Raw genomic sequence first — 21880 nt, 5'->3', positions numbered from 1 at the left:
GAAGTTATTGATTTTGACAGCAAAGAAATCTAACTTCCAAATCTTTCTCTCTTCATATATACATATGCATGTTTGTTATATATGTATATATCCATGTGTATGTATATATATATATATATATGTCTGTGTATGTATAAACACACACACACACAGACATATATATATTCCTATCTGTAACCATTAATTTGCCACATTGGCTGATGACTTCAGCTTCTATTCATAGCTGTGGATTTTTCAAACTGGTTTACGATTTAATAATATGTGAACCATCATTTTCATTTTGAACATATTTTTTTGGTATCATCCAGGGCAATTTAGAGCCAATTGAAGTTTCAGTGCAGAATGCGAACATATGTCCTCTTCAGAGAAGCAAATGATTAATTATTCCATCTATAGCAATGTTTCTGTTGTTACGTTTCTGCACTTAGACTTTTTCTGGAAATGTTTTTAACTTAAGTGTTCATATAAGATGAAATTGCTAATTGTGAGGAAAGGTGCTGTGTTGAGTGATAATTTTACTGATGATAGATTGAACTACTTGAGTTTCAGAATATTCCTATGAAAGACTTTCTCATTGATTCATTGGCATTGCTCTTCATATCTTCCTTTCTTCTACCCTATCTTTTTCTCTCAAATAATTGGAAAATTGTAATGAGAAGTCTATGAGTTGAACCAATAGAATAGAGAGAAAGAAATATATTCATATCTTACATTGACAATGATTGTCACACCATGATCTTATATGAATAGTTTATTGAGATTTATAATGCATGGTTAGTGAAAACCATGGAGTTATTCACAGATCACTGGAAATCCTAAATGTTCATTTAACCTTTGACCTCAGTGTCATGAAAACCTGTGGTCGTCTTTCACCCATAACATCCTTGAAACTGAAAATTCTTTCTGGTCAGGAGATTTTCAATTACTTTATTGATCAAATTCATTTAAAAGACAATGAGTTACTCATTTAGGTAGTAAAAATGAAGGGAAGGAAGGAAGAATGGATGGATGGAAGGAAGGTTGGAAGAAAGGAAGGAACAAAGGAAGGAATGAAGGAAGGAAGGAACTAATTAGATGCCCTTTGGCTGTATCTAAAGATTTCAAGGATAAGAAAATAAAGGGCAGAATTATAAGTAATTACTAGAATTCTATATTTGAAACAAAGAAGTAACATTATTTAAAATTCAAGAAATAGGTTCTACTCTGGTAATTTAGACTCATTTTTTCACTGAATTGAAAACTTATTTACAGTCTTTGTGAACTAGCCTTTCTTTTTTTGACCCATATATAAAATACATTCTATGAAATTTTCAGTTTGAATTCTGTATGCACAATTATTGCCAGATGTGTCATAATCATTATAATATTGTTCTTCTACATTCTCTTAAGTTTTTTATATTTATTTCTAAAATGGAGAATTTGAAAGAAAATCAGTGTAATAAACAGATGTAATTTATGTTTGTGAGCAATAGACAGACAAGAATACTGTTTTTCTTAGTTTTTTAAAGATTTTATATATAAGATTTTATATATTTATGTCAACCAGTTGCCTTCGAGTCAATTCCAACTCATGGCAACCCCATGTGTGTCAGAGTAAAACTGTGTTCCATAGGGTTTCAATGGCTGACTTTTAGGAAGTAGGTATCTTTCAAGGCTCCTCTGGGTGGACTCGTACCTCCAACCTTTGATTTAGTAGCCAAGCACATTAACCAGTACACCACCCAGGGATTCCTTATATTTATACATTTATATGTGTACACACACACACACACACGCGCACGCACATATACACATATATGGGTAAATATGTGTACATATATATATTTTAAATACATAACTTGACACACACATGTGTATTTAAATACATATCTTGATGTAGTAGGTTTTGGAATCCTGGGTGCACAAAAGATTAAATGCTCTCCTACAAACCAAAACATTGGCAGTTTGAACCTATTCAGTGGGCCCTGGGAAGAAAGAATTGGGAATCTGCTTTCAAATGGTCACAGCTTTGAAAACTCTAGTAGGTTTAGTTTGATTGGAAGTCCATTGTATCATGATATGCGAGGGATCTATATTATAACTTCTATATTTAAATTTGCTCCACACGGTTTTCTAGGGTGTAATTTTTATGGTAGCAGATTGCCAGGCCTTTCTCCCACAGAGCTACTGGATGGGTTTGAACCATATATATACCTATATCTTAATTATAGTTAATGCAAAGTAAATTATAAACAATATATATGGGTTTAGTATAGTATGCGTGGTGTATATGTTGTTAGTTGTCATTGAGTTGGCTTCAACTCATGGTGACCTTATATATCAAAAACAAAATGGTGCCTGGTCCAGCACCATCTTCATGATCATTGGTATGTTTGAGCCCATTGTTGCCACCATTGTGTCAGTCCATCTCATTGAGGGTTTCCCTCCTTTTCACTGACCCTCTTCTTTTCCAAACATGATGTTCTTTTATAGTGATTGATGTTTCCTAATGATGTCTCCAAAGTAAGTGAGTCAGAGTTTTGCCATCCTTACTTGTATGGAGCATTCTGGTTGTATTTCTTCCAAGAATGATTTGTTCATTCTTTTGGCAGTCCACAGTACATTCAATATTCTTTGCCAACACCACAGTTCAAATACATCAATGCACACTATTTAATGAGTTCAAATAATACATATACATATATTGTTTGTATAGATAAAGAAAATACAGAGTACATTGTAAGAAATATGAATGAATTTGGGAAATTAACCTTACTTTCAATATCAAGATATCAAGACTACTGGATTTCATAGAAGTTAAAATATCCTAAAAATATCTTTATCCTTTAGTTTTGACAGATAGACCTCCACCCATAATTCTACAAGGCCCAGCCAACCAAACACTAGCAGTAGATGGTACAGCATTATTGAAATGTAAAGCTACTGGTGATCCTCTTCCTGTAATTAACTGGTTAAAGGAAGGATTTACTTTCCTGGGTAGAGATCCAAGGGCAACAATACAAGATCAAGGAACACTACAGATTAAGAATTTACGGGTAAGTGATGTTTGACTTCTATTTGAGTTTTCATCTCAATGTAAGTTCTGCCCTAGGGAAAAACTGTGCGTGAACTTAAAATCTTATACCTAGTGTAATTGTCTTATATTTTATTGTAGGCTATGTTATTTCTTATTTTACATATGATGCATTAAAACTAAAGGGAAGGTGATTGTCCTTATGCTACTCATAAATTCATGACAGACCTAGACACCTTTTACTCTTTCATCCCAATCTGTATGTGTGCAATCAGTGAAACTAGAAATTTAAATGTAATGTAATGTAAATAATTTTTAATGTAATTATTTTTTAATGTAAATAATTTTTTTTTGCCATTGCCATCAAGTAATGGCCCCAAGTAAAACTGCCCCATAGGGTTTCCAAAGAGTGGCTGGTGGATTCAAACTGCCGACCATTTGGTTAGCAGCCTGAGCCCTTAACCACTGCATCAACAGGGCTCCATGTAAATAATAGTACTACATTATTTAAAGTAATTTGAAAGTGACAAATGCTTCTTATTTACTCTGATGAACAAAGGGAATTAAAAAAAAAAAAAAAAAAAACAAGATATATGTAGGGAAATACGGATAAATTGGGATGGCCAAAGAGTTGTGTGGAGAAATTAAAGAGAAAAGAGACGAGACTGAGTACATAGGCACCAGATTTGGCTAGTTGATAGAAAACCTTATATTTTAGGTTACATTTCTGTGGGTTTCATGTTTAAACCCATAGACAAGAACAGGCCATTTCTTGCCCTTTCTGAGAGGATTACATGGTGAAGAATGACCATTCCTGACAACATTATAAAAAAGTTGGACCTGCTCCAAGAGGAACTCAAAATAAAATGTCTTGTTTTGAGTATTGTATTAATTACCTATTAATGTGTTACAATTTTAACAAACGCTTAGAGATGTAAAACAACATACATTTTTTTATTTCACATTTTCTGAGGGTCAGGTGTCTGGAGATGACCTAGCTGGGTCCTCTGCTTCATGGTCTCCCAGGACAACAGTCAGGTGTCAGTTAGGGTTGTTGTCTCATCTGAAGAAGGACTGGGAAAAGAGCTTCTTCCAAGATCTTTTCCAAAAATAATCTTCTTTGTGGTATCAGACTGATAACCCAAGTTTCTTGCTGGCTGTTGGCCAGAGATGGCCATTAGTTCCTTGGCATGTGGATGTCCTCAGAACGACCACTTCCATCCTCATAGTCAGCAAGGAAGAGTCTCCTTGCAAAACAAGTAATATAAACCTATATAACAAATTAACAAAAGTGACATCCTATCACTCTACTGCCATATTCTATCTCAGGAGCAAGTCACAGGTCCCTCCCATAATCAAGACGACTGACTGCACAAGATGAGAATACTGGGAGGGTTTTGTCAAGGGACCAGTTGTCTGTCACAAATATATTGAACTATTTTGACAAATATAACGAGCACCCCCGCCACATACCAAGCTCTATGCTAAAGCTGGACAGTGTGTTATAGTAACGACAAGATTGGGAATGAGAGCCAGAACTAAGATAGTTGATGAAGAAGAATGGATGGAAAATTATTCAGTGAGAGAACAATTTGTAGAATATGATGTCCAGGTAGAAATTGTGCACTAAGAAGAATAAAAACCACAAAAAACAACATAGGGGAATTTTTCCATTCACAAACCAGGGGAGGAAAATGAAATATTTTTATTGTACATATTTTCAGATGATCATAATTTGAAATATTCTTCTCTAAGTATATAAATACGTTCACATGTTTATCTGCTTGTTTTATCAGTATATCATATGGATACATATGCCAAAAAGAATAGCTTTCTATTTTTGTGGCTCATGTAATTGTAAATGTGTACACACATACACATACACACATTTAATTTTGAGATTCAGACACTAATTATTGCTCTAAGATGAAAACAATGTTGTCAAGTTCAAATAAGAGAAAAGTAAATTAATACAGATTTTGTTTAGCCTGTCTTATCATTGATTGTAAATTAATTGTTAACCTTCTTTGAACAAAATGGAAGTTATTAAAAATTAATGCCAAGTTTCCTTGTGTAAACACTTTAACCTCTCTCTCTGGGCTAGAGGCAGACTTGGGCCATGGAGGTTAATGCATTTTCACTGTGCCACTGAATTAAAGAGTGTGCTTGAATAGGCAAGCTCCCCAGTAGTGCTTGAAAGAAGCAATTAAAGATGGGTGCTGGATGATCTCAAACAAACTTTGAGCCCACTGACAGGCTTCTGAGTAGTCTTTCTGAGATACAAGCTCCTGGGGCTTGTCTGCAGCCAACTACACAAGGAGAAAAGTAGGTGATGGAGCGTGCCAACACATTAATCTCTTTTTAAAGCACTTGGTTAAGGGTAAGAGGACGAGGATGGAGAAGATGTGAAACACTCATGATCACAAAAGACATTATTTAAAGTTTAAGGAGTAAAAATGAATGTGGTGATGATGGTGGTGATATAAGAATGAGTTTCAGTCATGATATTTATGCTTTTGATAAACTCCAGAATGAAAACATTGTTCTTTTTTCTGTAAGATGGCTGTATTTAAAGGGAGATAAAAATGTGCTTCACAGTATTTCACTCGTGCAGTCAAGAGAGGATTTCTATAGGTCATATTCCTTTGTGTTGCAGTATTTCTGTTTTGGTACTTAATACAAGAAAAAGAAATGATGAATGCTGTGTCCTCATAGTCCAGCTAATTGGTAACTGAATCTGTGTCTTTTGAGAAGTAGAATATTCCAACACTCATTAAAATTATACCTACCACAGCTAACGTCAGACTTGTATCTCCACACAATGACAAGGAGATGCAGTTAAGAAACATTACCTACCTCTTCTCTTAGCATTTGCACGTAATAACAAGTGCCACATTTTGTTCAACAGCTATAATAAAATGCAAATTCTTTTCCTCTTCCACGGACCATATTCAAATGAATATCCCATTAAAATCCAACCTCAGCTCATTACATTTAGTTTGTGAGTGATGCTTCTTAAATGCAAAGATTTTTAATGACTATAATGTGTGCACAGCCACATTTGAAAGAATGACTCTTTCTACAATGCTTATCCCCATCATTCCTCCATACAATAGAAGACAATTGTACAGAGATAATATGGTAAAGAACGACATGCCAGAGCAATTTGAAAGCTAAGTTAAAATATATAATGGCATTTCAAATCAATTAAAATGGTTCAGCAGCAGTAACATCCGTGCACCAGTGATTTACCTGAGAGTCCATTGTAGAAGGTGGAATCCTCAATACACTTAACATTTTGAACCCAGCAGATATAATGTACCACAACCTCCCATATTTCATCAAAAGTTAGACTGATGTTCATCACAGAATTTTAATCCTACGTCTTGTGATGGCGATATTCTATTTGGTCATCAGTGTTTCTTCCTTGCCTCACTTTTTCTTCAACTCCCAAGTTGATGTAAATGTGTGTTGTTCGTACTGTAAGCACAGACGGCTCAACCACAGTGAGGACTTTTGGGTTACGTCTTTTATTAATCTTGGGCTTTTGTCAAGGTATGCTCACTGAATCTTCTGCTTTTTTCATTTGTGAAAGAGAAATCTTGATTATGTTATCAACTATTTCTTTCTAAAAGTCTTTTTCCATTCTTCATTGAATAACAAATATATATTTAAGTGATCAATGAAATGGCGATTTTTAAGTATATCTTAAAAAAAAATGTCATAGATTATCTCTGGGGTCCCTTTCACCTGTAAATTGCAGTGATTCAATAAACAAGGTTTGTTTGGCCTTTAATGATACAGTTTTGTTTCCTTCATTCTCATACTGCTGCAGGCCCTCCTTGAAAACTCTATGGGGGCAGTTCTATGAGTCGGAATTGACTCTTTAAAGGGAAATATTTACTTTAAAAAAAATTTTTCTTTTTCACTTTTTTCCATATCTTTCAAAAGAAATGAAGGGTTGGCCACCTGTTATTTCATTGCTTATGTCTTCTTGGCTACCTTTTATCCATTGAAATATAGTGTAGTTGAGACAGAAAGCACAGCTTTACATTGCTGTTTCTCTGTATGTTTGTGGGATGCTGAAAACATTCTGTCCTAAGTTGTCCATATCTGACTCTGACACAGTGAAGCCCCATCATAAAATGGAGTTAAGAGATGAGTATTACCGTGGAGGCAAGAGAGAAATAGAGAGAGGAGAGAGAAATGGTGTTTACCAGACAAGTATCTAGTTGCAGAAATATAAATTTAAAAAAAACCTTTGAATTGCTATTATAAATAAAATAGCCTTATGTGTGTTTATTTTATTATTTTCTGCATACATATGATTGACTCTAATGCACAGTTTGGATGGCCAAATGATATATCACATTTTAAGAAGTTAAATATTGCTTGGTAGAGGTCAAGTAATTATTCCACAAAATGATTAATTCCGCCCATTCTGTGCACTGTAGATTTCTGATACTGGCACGTATACGTGTGTGGCTACAAGTTCAAGTGGGGAGACCTCCTGGAGTGCTGTGCTGGATGTAACAGGTGAGTTCTTTGTGAATTACCTGAACAGTAGAAATCCTGAGCCCATTTATCAATTAGCTCATTATCAAATAAGAAGGAGAGATCGGGATTTTAAATTCATTGAATGTAAAAACTAAATCTTCCCCCACTTTTGAATTCCTGCGCCACTTGGCATATAGCATTGCATATGTGCAGTTTGATAAACGTGTCCTTGATAACCTTGTTATTTTAATGTCTTTCTCTAAAGTGCAAGCACTTCTAGTGATTATGTGTGGAAGTCAAGTCAACATTTACTAACATGTAAAAACCAAAAACCAAACCAGTTGCTGTCGAGTCGATTCTGACTCATAGGACCTAATAGTAAGAGAGTAATTTTCACTTATATATTTCTGATTCAGAATGAAGATGAATTGCTTTCTGTCCACATCAGCTCTTTTAGTAGACTGTTTATCCTTTTTGTAAGCAGCATCGTCAGCTTTTGCAATCAGGAACGAAGTTAATTTTTTTTCTGTTTGTCCTCTATAGAATCTGGAGCAACAATCAGTAAAAATTATGATTTAAATGACTTGCCAGGACCACCATCCAAACCACAGGTCACTGATGTTACTAAGAACAGCGTCACCTTGTCCTGGCAACCAGGTACCCCTGGAACCCTTCCAGCAAGTGCATATATCATTGAGGCGTTCAGGTATGGGACAGTTCCTTTGTCCTCCGCTGGGTTTTTTCTTTAACTCCTAAATTCTAAAATCTCACAGGAACTCTCCTGTTTTATTTCAATGACATGTTCAATCAATGTGTTTTAAGGATTAATCTTTTATATCTGATTTTATTCAAGAACAGATTTTGCTGTTTTCTTCATTTATAACTTAGATATCCTTGCCTAGATCTATGGGAATCTATTTTATGACATACTCATTTAGTTCCTTTCCTTACTGTGACCCTTGTAGGGATTTGGGATGAGAATTTTGACATTAGAACTAGGCAGACAATAATTTAATTAGGTACGGGCACTGTTTAAGTTATGCGAAGTTTACTGGGGCATGGGATCCTGGAAACTTTGTTGTTAATAATTAGAGCAGAACTTAAAAAAATTCCTTTTGTTTTTATGCTGTATATTTGAATACATCTGTTGGGTATGCGTGAGAGAAAATTAAAAGCCACAATTACATTGATTCCATGTGCTTCTGGTTGTTGTAAGGAAAAAGATGTTTCCACATGTTATTTGAAGTTAAGTGTTGTCCATATCATTATAGTCTTCTGCAGACTGGGTAAAATATGAATGGATAAAATGAGAAAAATGTAGCTTTCAGTTTGGTTTCAGTGTGCTTCTACCTGACATTTTAAAGATGAAATGATAACCACTGTCCTTTTCCAACATTAGAATAATGATCACTTTCATTTTCGGTGTCCTTAATCTATATTTAAGGTGATGATAGATACATAGTTTTCAGCTTTCCCAATAGTATTTTTCTATCATTTGCATGCTTTGATGCTGAAGGACTTCTGAAAAATAAACAGACAGCCATGGAAATCACATTTGCTTCTTATTTTGAGCAAAGGTAGCATCTGACCTTAGACAAAGTACTCGAAAGTGGCACACACACAGATGTAGTGATATTTTACCGTTCTGAGATGAGAAATCCCAATACTGTGTAATGTACAATTTTATTAAAAATGTGACCAAGGGAAAATATTCCTTACATGCTTCCTTTCTTCTTTTACAGATATGTAGTTTTAGAAGGCTCTATTATAATATTGCATGTGGAATTGATGCAAAAGAAAACACACCCTGTAACAGGAAAATGTGTTGGCATAATTTACTCTGTAGTCCATTTATTCTTTCTACAGGTTAATTCTTTTCAAGGTATATATATACATATCTATATATATACATTTACGAGGACCATATTTATTGTATAAACTTGATGTTGTGATCTTGGCCTCTCTTCCTTTTACAGGTATTCATTTAGTGGGCTGCTGTGCATTAACAAAGGGCTGTCACATCTCCCGGGCTGAGTTTAATTTTGTTGTGCATGGCACTTTCGTTAGGCTCGGCTTTGTTGTTGAATAAACTGAAATCATCCAAATGTTTCATTTATTGGGCTGAGCACTTCAAGTGTTGTGTATGTGTGTGCGTTTAATTTTCAGCCATTAACCTTTGTCATTGATACCCAACTCCATTTTCGATATCTTTATGACTGTTCTTTAAATGAAATTTCTGTTCCTATTTCAGCCAGTCAGTGAGCAATAGCTGGCAGACGGTGGCCAACCATGTAAAGACCACCCTCTACACTGTCAGAGGACTGCGACCCAATACAATCTACTTATTCATGGTCAGAGCTATCAACCCCCAAGGTCTCAGTGACCCCAGCCCCATGTCAGATCCTGTGCGCACACAAGGTAATTTCGGTAGCTGTAAACGTGACTGATTCTAGAGTTAGGAATTAAACAGATCTTTAAGAATAAGAGGATTTCCTGAGGAAAGATAAGTGTATCTGAGTTGCTTTTCATATTTATTCACTAGACCCGATCTAGTAAAGAGAGGAAGCTTGCCATTCACTTTGGTGAGGCGTGTCCTCTTTCTGGAGTTTCGGGATCTTGTTTAGAAAAAATAAACAAGCTAATTGGGTCCATTTACACAGCAAGAGTGAATCCACTAAGTTATGTCTTCACTGTATTTCAAAGGGGAATTTTTTCTCCTTCTTTGAAATTAATTGGGCAATAGCAAAAATGATCTTTAATAGCTAAGATGCCCAGATACCAAAAAAACCCATTGCCATCCAGTCGATTCCAACTCATAGCAGCCCTATAGGACAGAGTAGAACTGCCCCATAAGGTGTCCATGGAGCGGCTGGTGGGTTGAACTGCCTTCCTTTTGGTTAGCAGCCATACACTTAACCACTACGCCACCAGGGCTCTCCAAACCAGATCGTAGTATCTAAATTATTTCCTATTGTTCAGGAATTTTGTTCTTACAGTTCAGTGGTTCTCAAAGCGTGGTTCCTGGTCAAGCAGCATCTCCATCACCTGGAACCATGTTGGAAATGCAGATCCTCAGAACCCAACTCAGCTGCCCTGGGGGTGGGCCCAGCAGTTGTTTTAACCTGCCTTCCCCATGATGCTGATGCTCAAGTTTGCAAACCACTGTTACGGTGCATTTTATTAAATCATAGGGCTAAAAGAAGCAATTCATTTCTGAAAGCAGTATGTCACTTTTTTCCTGAGGCATGCAGTTCTTGTAACTAATTTAAAAACACCCAGACTATTAAAATATACGATCAAAATGGAAGATTTCCTCATCTCATCTTGAGTACCCTGTCTCTTCAAGTTGAAAAGGCACTGGAGTCTAAGGGTTAATGTACTCTGCTACATTCAAGTTTTCTTTCTTACTAGGAGGTGAAAGGAATTAATAAAATAGGAATGGCGGCTTTATTGTTTGTTTCAGCCTAGTTCCCACTGGGTTCTTGAGAAAGGGTTAATTATTTCTTATTTGAAAAAGGCTTTGAGCAAGATATAATTCAAAGTAGTATTTTTTATGCTATGTAAAATACCATACAGCCATAAAATGTTCTTATAATTACAATGCAGTTCAGTAATAGTAACTAGCATGCTATTATAACAGAGAAGGGTGCCTTAAAGGAATCTAGTGAAATAAAGTCACCACGTGACTTTGTAACATTGCTGACATGATGACAGTCAGGGGAGGAGGGAATGCCACTTTGCTATTGTTCTGTAAGCAGTAATGTGATTAATTTTCCATGATGATAAAGGGCCTGTAGGTAAAGAACCTGTCTAAGGAGAAAGAAAAAGCACAACAAGGCATTTGAAGACCTGAAACTGGTTATATTTTATCTTACCTGGATCCAATTGCTTTTAGTGTTTCCGAATTTAATGAGTAAATTATTAAACTTGAAATGCAAGAGGGATACAGTTTTAAGTCAAGAAATTATAGTACTTGGATCACTTATATCTGTGTGGGTAGAAATAGTCTGTTTTTGTGTGTAGCTGCAATGCAAGGTGGGGAGATCACCAATGGGGAGGATGTCTGGTATGATTAAATCCAGCAGACATTCATGATCATTCAATAACTATGCCAGTCACTAACTCTTGACTCATAAAATAACTTCACAGTGAAAAGGTCAAAAAAGATTAATGAAAAGTTGTTTGTGATCTGGCTTGTTCCAGTCGAGAGACTATATAGAACACAGGAGTTACGTTCTCTTAGCAGATATTTAATAGGAAAACTCATGTTTTGTATCTGAACATCAGCATCATTTTTTAATACCATGTTGTCAGCAGCTTTGCATTCTGCCAAGCACTTCTTTTCAAAGAGCACTTCTATGTGTGAGCTTTTGTTTTCCAAAGGTATTAAGTACACAGAAGCTGGAAATCTCTTTTTTTCAGTAAGACAGCAAATACTTGTACTTTAATTTACTGGTAACATTTTTTTCTTTTTTTTTTTGCTAAGTCAAGTAAAAATTAGTTCCGCTGTTTATTATTTTTGTTAAAGATAAAACAAAAAAGTGGAACTGAAGAAAAGTCACCAAATTATGGCTCTCAATTATTTATGTCCCAATTTAAGTTAGTACACGTAATTGAAGTTATGGCTGAGATATGTACTTAAACATACTTGTACCAGAGTGTTGCATTGTGGCCTGAGAAAAGAAGAGAAAGCAAGACTAGAAAAATAAATCATTTTAAATTGGACTTCTTTCCTAAAATAAAGTAGTTGGAGAAAAAAAAAATCAACTTAACATTAAAGTGCACCAATTAGGGAAGCTGACTTGAGTAGGTGTGAAATTCAGTGTGTATTATCAATTTAGTAGACTTGGATGTCCATAACTTATCATTTTTTCTTAATGGATACCTTGAGTGTAAACCAATTCATGGAGTGATAGAGTAGTATTTAACTGAATGGTGAATAAGGGGCATAGCAAGGTATGGCTAACCTCCCCATTTTTCTCCCTTCCCTGTCCATTCCCCATTGTCCAAAAGCAGCTGCATTACCCCTGTGTCAGATACTGGAGTACTGCTCAGAATTTATTACTTATTATTAGAATTTTAAGTTTTTTGGTAAAATCTACTTTTCTGAATTTGAAGGATTCTTTTCCTTCTCTGCCTCACTCTGTTTAGCTGTAATGATGTAATTCGTTCCCCAGTGCCCCCCTGATTACTTTCCCTCCCATGCTCCCAGGCTGGGACAGGTCCAGGAGCAAGAAAACCAAACCTACTATTCAGACAAGTGTCTGGACAAATTTCTAAACAGCAGATTTCAGATATATCTCCATTTCCTACTCAGGAAAATCCTTCAGTAAGGCAAAACGCCAACTTCTATAAAATAAGTAAGAGGAGCCCCGGTGGTGTAGTGGTTAAGCGCTTGACTACTAACTGAAAAGTTGGAAGTTAGAACCCGCCAGTCCCTCCGCAGGAGAAAGATGTGGCAGTGTGCTTCCTTAAAGACTTACAGCATTGGAAACCCTAGGGAGCAGTTCTGCTCTGTCCTATAGGTTCCAGATGAGTCAGAATCGACTCGACAGCAGCGTTTTGTTCTGTTTTTTTTTTGGGGGGGGGCAGATATAGGAAAATAACCTTTTCAGAGAAGTTTTAGAGCACATACTTTATTCTTTATTAAGGAAACAATGCTTGTGTTCAGAAGATCTTTCACACAATTTGTGTGTATGTGAATGGGGGTCAGAGATTATAAAGACTCTTCTGTGAATATTTTTTCAATGAAGATAAATATCGTCTTTCAAATTATATCCTAGCATTATACACACACACACACAATATATATATATATATAATGTAAAATGATCCTTGAATGTTTTCATCACAAAGTTGTTTTTTTCCCTGTAGTTATTTCTAATGTGTAACATTAGCTTATGTAAAATAAATTGGAATTTTGCTATGAATTTTTAAAAATTGAAATGGTTATCTACTTGCAGATATCAGCCCACCAGCACAAGGAGTGGACCATAGACAAGTACAGAAAGAACTAGGAGATATCAGTGTCCGTCTTCATACTCCTGTTGTGTTGACTCCCACCACGGTTCAAGTCACTTGGACGGTAAGTTTTCAAAGGCTATAGGGTCACTATGAGTCAGAATCGACTCAACAGCAATGGTTTTTTTCTTTTTTAAAATATAAATGATACAAGAAAACTATACCCCCCCAAAATTAAAAAGTAAAAGCCCTTACCATTTAAAATCACTATGTAATCAATGATAAGAAAAATATTCAATATAGTAAAAGATCATGATATAAACATGGCATGTTCTGCCTTCTGAATTTTTAATAGCTTTATTAAGATATGATTAACATGCACAACTCAATTTTTTTTTACTATGTTTAAGAGTTCTGCAGCCATCACCATAATCTATATTTAGAACGTTTTCATCACCCTAAAGTGAAACGTTATGCCCATTAGCAATCAGTCCTCATGCCCTGTACCTTTGCCCTATGCAACCACTTACCTGCTGTCTGTCTCTATAGATTTGCTATTCTGGACCTTTCATATAACTGGAATACAATATGGGATCTTTTGTGTGTGACTTCTTTCACTCAGCATAATGTTTCTGAAGTCTATCCACATTGTACTCTATCCCAATGGTCATGAAAGTGTTGCCCCTTCTTCTAAATATGGAAATTATTTATGTAAGACTCAAGTCATTGTGCTTTATTGCCAAATAGTATTACATTGTATAGATACATCACATTCTGTTTATCCATTCATTAGTTGATGCACATTGGGTTGTTTTCACTTTTTGCTATTATTAACAGTCATGTACACATTTCTGTATGGAAATATATTTTCATTTCTCTTGGGTCTATATGTAGGATCATATGCTAATTCTTTAACATTTTTAGAAACTGCCACAATGTTTTCCAAAGTGGTTGTACCCTTTTACATTCCCACCAAAACTGTTTGAAGGTTCCATCTTACCCACATCTTCACAGACACTTGTTATTGCTTGTTTTTTTTAATTATAGCCATCCTATGCTATGAGTTGGAATCTACTCAATGACAATGAGTTTTAGTGGGTGTGGAGTGACATCTCGTTGTGGCTTTGATTTGCATTTTGTTAATGGCTAATGATATTGTGCATCTTTTCATGTGCTTATTGCTCATTTGAGTATCTTCTTTAGAGAAATGTCTACTCAAATTATTTGCCCATTTTAAAATTCAGTTAGTTTTCTTATTATTGAGCTATAAGTTTTTTTTATATATTCTGTATAGAATTTCCTTATCAGATATATGCTCTGCAAATATTTTCTCCCAGTCCTTGGGTTGTTTTTCTACTTTCTTGATGGTATCATTTGAAACACAAAAGTTTTTAATGAAGTTATTTTCTGATGTTAAATCAACTACCTTTACATTTTTTCAGCACACTTATAGAGCAACACCAAAACTTGTGTATAATTGTAGTAATTTTTTTCACAGGCACTCAAAGAATTCGGTGGGTTTAAGAAATAAAGTGATATTTTACTATATGCTGCAAATGCTCAAGTGCTCTCCCTGACCACTGTTATTTCAGAATGCAAAATGTGTTTGTTCAGACAGTGGCCACTAAGGTGAAAACAATATATAGCAACTATTTTCTGCTTTGAATTTTTTGTAGATAACATATCCAAGGGACACCCATTGTCCCACAAATTTTACCCCTAGAGCTCTCTCAGAGTCCATAGGGACATATGTGTCCCAAATAAAAATTATCAAAATTTCTATTTTTCTTACAAAAAATTCAGACATGTCCTACAATATCTTTTAGAAACAGTAATTTGTGGCACATGCCAGTTTCTTTGGTTTCAAACAATTATGCAGGCCCTCTCCTAAAGGCTGCATGTACTGTCAGTGGAAAATTAACTTCCCAGTAAACCTGAGAGACAAAAAATATTGGTGGGTAACTGTTAATCCCAATGGTCATGAAAGGGTTGCTCCCTCCTCTAAATATGGAAATTAATTCTTTTTTTTTTTTTTTTATTGTGCTTTAGATGAAGGTTTACAGAACACACTAGCTTCTCATTAAACGGTACACATATTGTTTTATGACATTAGTTAACCCCACGACATGGCAACACTCTGTCCTCTCGACCTCGGGTTCCCTATTACCAGCTTCCCTGTCTCCTCCTGCCTTCTAGTCCTTGCCCCTGGGCTAGTGCGCCCCTTTAGTCTCATTTTGTTTTATGGGCCTGTCTAAACTTTGGCTGAAGGGTGAACCTCAGGAGTGACTTTATTATTGAGCTAAAAGGGTGTCTGGGGGCCATACTCTCAGGGTTTCTCCAGTCTCTGTCTGGCCAGTAAGTCTGTTTTTTTTGTGAGTTAGAATTTTGTTCTACATTTTTCTCCAGCTCTGTCTGGGACCCTCTATTGTGATCCCTGTCAGAGTAGTCAGTGGTGGTAGCCAGGCACCATCTAGTTGTACTGGACTCAGTCTGGTGGAGGCCGTGGTATTTGTGGTCCATTAGTCCTTTGGACTAATCTTGCCCTTGTGTCTTTAGTTTTCTTCTTTCTCCCATGCTGGTGAAGGGGTGAGATCAATGGAGTATCTTAGATGGCCACTCACAGACTTTTAAGACCTAAATATGGGAATTATTTCTGTAAGAGTCAAAGTCAATGTGTTCTATGAAGTTAATTACTTTAAAAGTCACTGAGTTTGAAAGAGTTAATCAAATTAGATCAAAATTCCATGTCAGTAGACTAGGATTCTTCCTAGAATGGGACCTTGTCATATTCATCTTTCTATACTAAGATGCCTGTCACTACTAATTTTCATAGCTATTTTCTTTCTGAGCTATGGCTTCTGAGACTCCACATCTTTCTCTTCTTTTTCCAGAGAGCAGAATGTCTATTATGAAACCGTTTTTTAATAACTATCTATTGAATGATCAAATCAGTCATTTTCTTACATTTTGATTTTTATTTAGCTTCAAAACAAGAAGGGGTTCAATTATATCCTGGGATATTTGTTCCTTAAGAGTTTGTAGTTACACATGTGATAAGATGTGTATTTGAGAGAAGTAAATTTGTTGGAACACCACCTGTTGGTCAGTTTGTCTTACCGTGGTGGCTTGTGTGTTGCTGTGATGTTGGAAGCTATGCCACTGGTATTAAAAATATCATCAGGGTCACCCATGGTGAACAGGTTTTAACAGAGCTTCCAGACTAAGACAAACTGGAAAGAATGACCTGGCAATCTAGTTCCAAAAAAGATTATCTAGTGAAAACCTTATGGATCCCAGTGGAACAGTGTCTGATACAGTGCTGGAAAACGAGACCATCAGTTTGGAAGTCACTTAAAATACAACTGGGGAAGAGCTGCCTCTTCACAATAGTCGATTTTAATGATGTGGATGGAGTAAAGTATTCAGGACCTTCATTTGCTGATGTGGCATAACTCAAAATGAGAAAAAATAGCTGTAGACATCCATCAATAATAGGAACTTGGAATATACAAAGTATGAATCTAGGAAATTGGAAGTAGTAAAAAAAATTAAATGGAACACTTGAAAATCAATATCCTAGGCATTAGTGAGCTGCTAATCAGGCAATCATATGGTCTACTATACCAGGAATGAGAAATCAAAGAGGAATGGCATTGCATTTAACATTTTGAGATCTCTCCTGAAGTACAAGGCTGTCAGTGATAGGATAATATCCATACGCCTACAAGGAAGACCAGTTAACACAACTGTTATTCAAATTAGCGCACCAACCACTAATGCCAGTGGTATAGTAATTGAAGATTTTACCAACTTCTGCAGTCTAAGATTTATCAAACATGCAATCAAGATGCATTGATAATTACTGGAGATTGGAATGCAAAAGTTGGAAACAAAGAAGAAGGATTAATAGTTGGAAAATATGGCCTTGGTGACAGAAATGATGCGGGAGATTATATGATAGAAATCTGCAAGACCAACGACTTATTCATTGAAAATACCTTTTTTAACAACATAAACGATGACTATACGTATGGACCTCACTGGATGGAATACACAGGAGTCAAATCGACTACATCTGTGGAAAAGCTCAATATCATCAGTCAGAACAAGACCAGGGGCTGACTGTAGTACAGACTACCAATTACTTAAGTGCAAATTCAAGTTGAAGCTGAAGAAAATTAAAACAATTCCACGAGAGCCAAAGTACAACCTGGAATATATCACGCCTGAATTTAGAGACCATCTCAAGAATAGATTTGACACACTCAGCACTAATGCCTGAAGGCCAGAAGAGTTGTGGGATGACATCAAGGACATCATACATGAAGAGAGCAAAAGATCATTAGAAAGAAAGACAGGAAAGATTAACCAAAGTAGGTATCAGAAGAAACTCTGAAACTTGCTCTTGAACATAGAGTAGCTAAAGGGAAAGAAAGAAATGATGAAGTAAAAGAGCTGAACAGAGGGTGGCTTGAGAAGACAAAGTAAAATATTAGAGTGAAATGTGCAAAGACCTGGAATTAGAAAACCAAAAGGGAAGAACAGGCTCGGCATTCCTCAAGCTGGAAGAACTCAAGAAAAAAGTCAAGCCTCAAGTTGCAATATTGGAAGATTCTATAGGCAAAAAATTGAATGACGCAGGAATTATCAAAACAAGATGGAAGGAATACACAGAGTCACTGTACCAAAAAGAATTAGTTGACGTTCAGCCATTTCAGGAGGGAGCATATGATCAAGAACTGATGGTACTGAAGGAAGTTGTCCAAGCTGCACTGAAGACATTGGTGAAATATAAGCTTCCAGGGATTAACAGAATATCAACTGAGATGCTTCAGCAAACAAGCAACACTGAAGTGCTCACTTATCTATGCCAAGAAATTTGGAAGACAGTTACTTGATCAGCTGACTGGAAGAGATCCTTATCCATGCCCATTCCAAAGAAAGGTGATCCAATGGAATGCAGAAATTATTGAACAATATCATTAATATCACACATAAGTAAAATTTTACTGAAGATAATTTAAAAACAGCTGCAGCAGTATATCAACAGGGAAACTGCCAGAAATTCAAGATAGATTTACAAGAGAACTTGGAATGTGGAATATTGCTGATGTCAGATGGCTCAGAAAATACCAGAAAGATGTTTGCCTGTGTTTTATTGACTACGGGAAGGCATTCAACTGTGTGGATCATAACAAATTATGGATAACATTGCAAAGGGAATTGTAGAACACTTAAATATGCTCATGGGGAACCTGTACATAGACCAAGAGGGTACTGTGTCATTTAAAATCAGAAATGGTATGCACCAGGGTTGTTAACTTTCACCATAATTATTAAATCTGTGTGCTGAGCAAATAATCTGAGAAGCTGGATTATATGAAGAAGAATTGGCATCAGGATTGGAGGAAGACTGATTAACAACCTGCAATATGCAGAGGATAGAACTTTGCTTGCTGAAAGTGAAAAGGACTTGAAGCATTTACTGATGAAAATCAAAGAGTATAGTTTTCAGTATGGATTACATCTTAACGTAAAGAAAACAAAAATCCTCACAATTAGACCAACAAGCAACAACATGATAAACGGAAAAAAATTTGAAGTTGTCAGGGATTTCATGTTACTTGGATCCACAGTCAACCTCCATGGAATCAACAGTCAAGAAATCAAATGACGTATTGCATTGGGCACATCTGCTGCAAATTACCTCTTTAAACTGTTGAAAAGGAAAGATATCACTTTAATACTAAGGTGCACCTGACCCAAGCCATGGTCTTTTCAGTTGTCTCATATGCATGGGAAAACTGGGCAATGAAAAAGGAAGACCAAAGAAGAATTGATGCGTTTGAATTAAGGAGTTTGCAAACAATATTTAATATAACATTAACTGCCAGAAGAACAAACAAATCTCCTTAGAAGCGAGGATGATAAGACTTCATCTCATGTTCTTTGGATATGTGTTCAGGAGAGACCAGTCCCTGGAGAAGGAAATCATGCTTGGTAATGCAGAGGGTCAGTGAAAAAGAGGAAGACCCTCAATGAGATGGATTGCCACAGTGGCTGCGGCAGTGGTCTCAAAAATACCAACTATTGTGAGGATGGCACAGGACCAAGCAACATTTTGTTCTGTTATACTTAAGATCGCTATGAGTTGGAACTGACTCAGTGGTACCGAATAACAACAGATTTTTTTGAAATGAAGTCAGAATAGGGGTTAGGTAGGGTGCCAAAGAAAAGTGTAACTAAATATTTTATTTTCATGTAACATTTTCAACTAGTTAAATTTATGTATTTAAAACCATCACATTGTTAACATTGGAGGAGGGGGAAAGAAATGTATTCCCCATTTCTTGTGTTGATGGTTTACCAAAGTTTGGCAGGTTTCAATTACCAAATGCATTATGACTTTTTACTGGAAAGGCCATCCACCTGCCCTCTAAAGTTAATCTTGAGGGAATGATAGAAGTAATAGACTACTTTCTGAAAACAACAGCTCTAATAATGAGGATAAGCAAACATGATAAGAATACAGCTGTCCACAAAGGAAAACAGTAATAAATCCTCTACTGAAAAACGATTATTCGTAGAGATTTTTTTTCCCTTTTGGTTCAAGGACAAAAAGCATAACAGACTCTTTGCCCCTTAAACATCACAGCCACTGGAATTGAAGAGTGCATTTGGGAACTAGAATTTCAGAACTCAGCTAAAACCAGATCGGTCACTAAGCAGGCTAAGCGCACAGAAGAAAATTCATGCTGAATTTTTAATTTAGATAGAGAGTATTTTTTTTTTAATTGAAAAGTTAGATGTTAAACACCTCATTTAAAAATTTAATGAAAACTCTTGGTTTGAGGGCCATGTGTAGATTTTTTTGTTTTTTAGTACTGCCCTTCAAAGGTCACAACCTGGAAAAACCTATCAACGCAGTTCTGCATTGCAACACAGGAGGTTGTCATGAGTCCAAATGGACTTAATAGCAACTGTTTTGTTTTTTCCTGAAAAAATACTTTAAAATTGTGTCTCCCTAAAGTTTACAAAGTGTTTTCACTTACATTAGCTCATTTAATTGTTTCTGTGCCCTTAAAATAGAGGTATTGTTTGACAAATTAAGTAAACTGAGGCTCAGAAACTTTAAGAATCTGAACCATAACTCAAATTGAGAATTATGGCTGGAAGCCTGAAACTCTCTTCATCATTTCACTTTTTCCTTATGAGAGGTCTTTTTTATTCATGTGTCAGAAAAATACCTATTTTTAAAAAGTCATATAATGCTATGGAAGTATCGCCAGAATTTTATTGTAATCAACTCCAAAGCAAAAATCCGCCTTCTTGTAATCAAAATGTTAATATAATGAGTAACAAACATATGGTTTAACTTGAAAATGAGCACTTGTCAAAATGAGCTCCAAAAGTCAGGTGGTGTTGAATGCATAGCCAATAAAAAATCCCACCTGTTTTGTTTTAAAGGTAATGTTCTGCATGTTCATTTTTTGCTTCCACCTGTAACAACAAGTTTCCTCCCTAAAAAATGTATTGCAACTGCACAGAGTTACAAGTTAAACTGTTTAGTTATTAAGTAGGTTATTATTATAAGCTGGTTAAAGGCAGTGTATGCTGAAGTGAGCAAGCCAATGTTGTGTCGTAAACATTAGCTTCATAAGGTCCCTAAAACACTTAATTAATGAAAACCAAACATGGATAAAACCAATCTACCCTGATTTACAGACTCCCTTCATCTGGAAACAGCTGCTTAATGTTCTTAAAAACACAGCTTGCTTCTTTCAGTATTAACAAGCTATTATTGTGAGTTATGTCTTTCTTTCAGTGTATAAATTCACTTAAAGTGAATGCAGGGAAGTTTATAAAATGCAAGCTTAATGTTGTTTTAACACATGCTGCAAAGATTTTTCTGAACATTGGCAGTTTTGATGAAAGGCATCTCTCTTTGATTCTCATAAATTTACCTTTTTTTTCTGCTTCTTGGTTACTTTGTTTTGGAATGTCAGAACAACTCCTTTTCAAAGAATATGTCAGTGGGCACGGACACAAACTGGTAGTGTGGATGACGATTCAAAGAGCATAAGCTTCACATCAAATCTGGGCTTACTTTTTCTTGACATACCCTCACCCGAGTGTAGCATTAATTCCAGAAAATCTCTGAGGGTTAGAAAACTATCAAGTGGGTAAAGAAAATCTTACTCGTTGAGGCTCAGCTGGGAAATTGAAACCATCTATATATAGAAATACACACACTCATTCTCCTCCAACCTCATGGAGTTTTCTAGCTTGGCCACACCAAATGTAGAAAACCGGTCCTTTGTTCCACCGTATTTTTATTGACGTTCAGAATTTTTAACTTTTTAAAACTAATGTTTTAAGTTAGCATTCATTGATTTGCTGCCTTCACTT

General features: G+C 35.8%; 1 protein-coding gene across 1 annotated transcript in view; it reads left to right on the top strand.

The window, feature by feature from the left end:
• ROBO2 (roundabout guidance receptor 2) overlaps positions 1 to 21880 on the top strand; it is a 591630-nt gene that overhangs the window by 485251 nt on the left and 84499 nt on the right. The window contains exons 9-13 of the mRNA XM_023726649.1: positions 2830 to 3035; positions 7468 to 7549; positions 8054 to 8216; positions 9762 to 9928; positions 13474 to 13595. Coding sequence (XP_023582417.1) covers positions 2830 to 3035; positions 7468 to 7549; positions 8054 to 8216; positions 9762 to 9928; positions 13474 to 13595 — 740 coding nt within the window. The remainder of the gene's footprint in view (positions 1 to 2829; positions 3036 to 7467; positions 7550 to 8053; positions 8217 to 9761; positions 9929 to 13473; positions 13596 to 21880) is intronic.

Source organism: Trichechus manatus, unplaced genomic scaffold, assembly GCF_000243295.1.
Source record: "Trichechus manatus latirostris isolate Lorelei unplaced genomic scaffold, TriManLat1.0 scaffold00012, whole genome shotgun sequence".
NCBI classification, from domain to species: domain Eukaryota; kingdom Metazoa; phylum Chordata; class Mammalia; order Sirenia; family Trichechidae; genus Trichechus; species Trichechus manatus.
This window is presented reverse-complemented; position numbering and strand designations above follow the sequence as displayed.